This window comes from Aptenodytes forsteri, unplaced genomic scaffold, assembly GCF_000699145.1.
Source record: "Aptenodytes forsteri isolate BGI_AS27 unplaced genomic scaffold, ASM69914v1 Scaffold321, whole genome shotgun sequence".
Lineage (NCBI taxonomy): Eukaryota > Metazoa > Chordata > Aves > Sphenisciformes > Spheniscidae > Aptenodytes > Aptenodytes forsteri.
This window is the reverse complement of record NW_008795030.1, coordinates 970,122-974,937: the sequence shown is the minus strand read 5'-3', so window position 1 is coordinate 974,937 and position 4,816 is coordinate 970,122. Positions and strand designations below refer to the sequence as shown.

At 56.2% G+C, this 4,816-nt stretch overlaps 1 protein-coding gene across 1 annotated transcript; it reads right to left on the bottom strand.

Moving 5' to 3' along the window:
• Nucleotides 1–649: 649 nt before the first annotated feature.
• GPATCH3 (G-patch domain containing 3) lies at nt 650–4,628 on the bottom strand. The gene is given in 7 exon segments (XM_009276198.2): nt 650–827; nt 829–960; nt 1,570–1,697; nt 1,892–2,013; nt 2,305–2,364; nt 2,732–2,906; nt 4,218–4,628. Coding segments are annotated over 7 exon segments (1,107 nt in total). The 3' UTR covers nt 650–748.
• Nucleotides 4,629–4,816: the final 188 nt, after the last annotated feature.

Sequence of the window (4,816 nt, the reverse complement as noted above, 5' to 3'; positions counted from 1 at the left end):
TTACTCCCTGCATCCCCCCCTCTCCGACACAGCGATAGCCTTAAGGAAGGTGCACGGGGCCAAGCCAGAGCCCGCCAGCAAAGAGAGTTCACCAATTCACATTTAACCCTCCAGTACCGGGTCACTGGGACGAAGGCTGTCCGCGCCGCCCCTCCTCAACAAAAAAAAAAACGGGGCAGAGCACATCGGAGAGCCGTGGAAGGAAGCACCCGCTACGCCCTATCGCGGGGAAACGCCTCCCACGGAATTCCTCCGGAGGCTGCCAGGACGAGTCTTTCATCCCGACGAGTTTCTCTCAGGAGCGTGGGATCGTCACGCCCAAAGCAACGCGAAGCTGCGGGCCAGCAGCGAGCTTTCCGCAGGACAGTTACCGTGCCACGGCCGGCCCTGTCTGTACTTGTCCTTCCCTGGGTCTCAGGCAGCCATGAACTACGAGTTCTGGGTTTTTTTTAGGCTGACCTAGCAGACAAGCTGGGTTGATCCAGGCGGTAGTCCCGGCTTTAAACAGCCGGTCAGAAACGCGACACCCTTCCCCGTTCCCGCTGAACAAACAGGACCAGCACTATTTCCCCTCATTTGAATGCTTCAATCAGGGGAAAAAAAAAAACCCATCGAGGCAATTTTTGTTACAAGTCTGTATTTCTTCCAAAAATAAATATATGAACACCCTGCTCCAAACCCGAGACCAGGAGCCAGCCTGGGCTCGACAGGAGCAGAACCAGTACAACGGCTCTGTGACAGTCTCCGCTCAGCGCGACTGGGCACTGAAGCTCTCCAGAGCACCGTGTGACGCCCGGACAAACGCCATGTCCGCCTGTACTTTCATGTGGCTGGCGCCTGAGCAGCCGGTCACCGCCGTCCTGTGGGTCAGGGTCATCATAGATAGTCGAGATGAGGATGGGAGCGTCCCGCCGGGGCTTTTTCACCTTGCTGAAAGTTGGCAGTTTCTCCCCGTGGTACCTAGAGGGGAGGAGGAAACGTTTGGTCCAACGTTGCTGAGGCAGTCAGACACCCCTTTGCATCCCAGCTCAGCTCCTTCAGGCGCTGGCAGGGGAGAAGTGGACCGATACAGGGCAATAAGGATTCTTGTCCTATTCCCGGCTGCGAGATTGCTCTAGGACGAGAGCCAGCCCTCACGGTGAAACACAGCACCGCGCAAAGCCTCCAGAAACCCCACCGAGAAGGCAGGGGTGAGGTGCGCAGCTACAGCTCGGGTCACTTGGGCTTTCCCCGCCGGAATACCGTAGCAGAGGTGACCCTCGATCCTCAAGCACAGCTCTCCCTCTGTGTTTGCGGGCTGCAGGAACCTGCAAACGGTTCCAGTCCTACTCTACCACCACAAGCTCCTCTGAGGAGCACTGGCCCATCAGGAAGAGCAGCGTATTTAGCTCTGGAGCGCTGTGGCAGGCCCTTGCCACCAGCTGCGCGGAGAAAGGCAGATCCCTGGGACAGCCTTACAGTTCTGGTTCACGCCCCGCTCCTTTTGCGGCCAGTTAGCTGCTGCGTCAGCCCGGAGAGCCCGGGCAGAGGCTCTGAACGCAGGCTGGCAGGGCAGGTTTGGGTACTTACCCCAGCCCCCTCTTGCATCTGGGGTTCTGACCCTCGTTGTCCAGAGCTTCGGCCATTCCACAGTTGCTGGTCCCCAGCCCCAGCCCCTCCGTCCAGCCCTGCTGCTCCAGCACCTTCCTGCCAAAGCCCTGGGAGAGGGGGGGGAAAAAAAAAAGGTCAGAGAGTTGCCGGACAAAGCCCATCCTCATCTTCCCAGCACCCTCTGCCCCCTCCCAACATCCAGGACCTCTCCTCCTCCCCCTAACCCACATCCTCTGAGCATCGCCAGCAGAGCCTTTCCTGTCCTGCCCCATCCTCTCCCGAGCACGTATCCAGAGCTCACCTTGGTGTATCTCTCGAAGGTGCCAATCTGTTGCCTTGAAACAGACCCGTCCTCCAAGCCGTCCCGGAGTCGCTGTTCCAGCCACATCTGGACCGAGTCCCGAGCATCCTTATCACCTCCATCTAGGGAGAAAGAAGCAAGAGTCAGAGCAGCACAGCTCAGGAAAGCTGTTCACTACCGTCATTTCCCCCAGAGCACCACGCAACAAGGAGGCAGAACCTGTTCTTTTTTGGCAACTCTCACTGCCAGACAAGAAAAACGGTTTGTTTCAAGTACACTGACGTCTTGGAGGCTTTCAACGGGTGACAGAGCCAAAGAGTTCCCCGCTGCAGAAATTCTGCAGGGTCAGAATTTCCCAACCTCCCTGGTTTGCCGGAGGCGGGGGGGGGGGGGGGAGAGTTCAGCTCAGATACCTTTGTCATAGTAGATGCTCATGTCCACATCCCAGTCATCCGCAGTCTGCTCATCAAAGTCTGCCAAGAGAAGGAGAGCACCGGTTTTGGTGATGGTTGTGGAAGTCTGACACGGAAGAGCTGTTTGCTGGTGGCCCAGCTCCCTATTTTCTCCAAGAAAATGGGTAGGAAACGGCATTAGAGAACTCCGCAAACCACAGCGCTTACACAACAGGCTGCCAGTAGGATCGCTGGGGTCTCTGGCGACTGGACTGAACCACTGCAGGTTTTGTGACCGAGGGAAGGCTTAAAAAGCGATGGCAAGATGCCCGTATGTGTAGCTGATCTGGAATGCTCGTATGGGGTTATACCTGATTTACCTGCAGGGCTGGGCCCCCCAGCTCGTGGCGGTTAGTTTGTGGCTCAGCGACACAAACACCAATGTTACCTCCGTTCTTCTCCTGCCAGTACTGAGCATCCGTGTAGAAAACAAGGCCAGAGCCGCCTTTCTCCCACTTGAGCTCAATCTCCTCTTCAAAGAGCCGCTCCTCCACACGGTCCTGCTTGGTCACGTCCTCGTGCAGAGCCTCGTGTCGCTCCCACTCCTCACAGGTATCATCGTCCTGCAAAGGAGCCGGTGAAAGGTGGGCGACGCCGGCAGCACGCAGCCTCCTCCCCCGTTCCCCCGACCCTCGCGGCTCATCGCAACGCCTTCCCTCCGAAACAGCTTTGTCAACAGAGCTCGTCTCAGCCTGCTGTTTTCAGGCACTAACACGACCGGCACTGATGACCTCATTCCCCTGACTAATGCCATCTTCAGAGTCAGCAGACAGAAGTGGTGAAAAATACCACATCACACCCACTTCACGGCATGCTTTCAGCGGCGTACCCAATCTGCAAGGCAAAGATGCCCATTTAAGGAGCAGGTGTGCTGTACGTAAAGTCAGCAACAAATTAATTCCACTCAAGCTGATCCCTAAAGAGATTGCGTCGGTTCCAGCGAAGCAGCTCGCTGGCACAGACGCAGGTCAGACTGACAGCTTTACTGCTGCCTGCCCAGCTCTGGGCAGAGCCCTCCAAGGAAGACATTAACCAACTAAGGAGCAGCCAAAAAAATGACTAGAGATCCAGGAAACGGAGCGTGTGAGAAAGGGCTAGAGGAGTCTGTTTAGTCTGGAGAAGAAAAGACCGAATAAAAAGTTTGTAAAGGAGGGAACAAAGCGTTCTCTGTGTCCGCTGTTGCTAGGAGAACCTAATGGGATAAAACTGCAGCAAAAATTTGCCATCTAAGTTAATTCTGGTACGGCAAAGAACGGGAATGGCTTGCCTCGGGGTCGTGGTGCCTCTGTAACGACAGAGGTTTGTGAGAACCGGCTAGACAGGCGTCTGTCAGGGGGAGGGAGCGAGATAGTCTCCGGAGAGCCTGTCCAGCTCAGTTTTCTAGGAGTCTTTGTCACGAAAGCCATTTTTCTCGGAACGACTAACTTCAATCACAGAGGCATTCAAAGTCAACCGTTCGTACAGCTCCACGTGTCGTTTCCAGCACACGAACGCGTTCCCGAATCTCCGGTCACCTCATTTACAAGCAACAGCAGAGCCGGGCCAATCCGCCACGCAGCAGGGCAGGGATCTGCTCCCGCAGCACCAGCCTCCGCCCGTGCTCGCTCCTCTGGACCAAACCCTTTGGGCTCAACCCCTACCACCGGCTTGATTTGGACAAGCCGTTTCGGAGGTGTTAATGCCCGCACCGCTCACGCGCCACGGGGCTCAGCGCGCCAAGACGCGAACAACCGTATTTTAACGCCATTTTTAGACAAGTGATTTATACAATACAATTAAAAGATTAAAAATGAGCTCTGGGGGAGTTACAGCGGCCCTCCCAGCTTTGCAGCTACAATAGCTAACCTTGGACGGTGCTAGAAAAATCCACTTACGTCATCCGAGCGCGACTCCTCTTCCTCCTTCTCCTGCCCCTCCTCATCTTCCTCAGCACTGGCCGGGTGAGTCACCTCAGACCTTGCCGCAGGCCCCTCTTCCTCTGTGATCTCATCCCCCGTAGCAGTGTAAACTCTTTCTTCTTCTATAACTGCCTCAGCGTCCTGGTATTCAAAAGGCACGTTCCCATACCTGCGGGACGAGCCCGTCTTTGGGAAATCCAGCTGCAATTTCTTGATGATCCGGGGAGGCAGCCTGCAGGCCCGGATCAGCTCCAGAAAAACTTTCAGGGGGGTGCCCACGTTCCCGTAAGGCATGAAGGAAGGGGGGTTGAACTCGGGCAGCCGCTTCAAGTCTGCTTCTGCGACAGATTCGCCTGCGGCCGTCTTGTCCTCGCTGCAGGGAAACATCTCCGTGCCTGGAGAAGAGAAGGAATGGTTTTGTGGGGGAACACGCGCTCCAGCAGAGAGGGGTAAATCAGGGGAGGGGCGAGCAGACCCCAAACTGACCCCTCTTGCCGGGATTTAAGGCATTAAGGAAACTCCCTGAGGAGTTTTAACCACCCGGTACCCTCAGGTTGCCTGCTGGGACCCGCAGA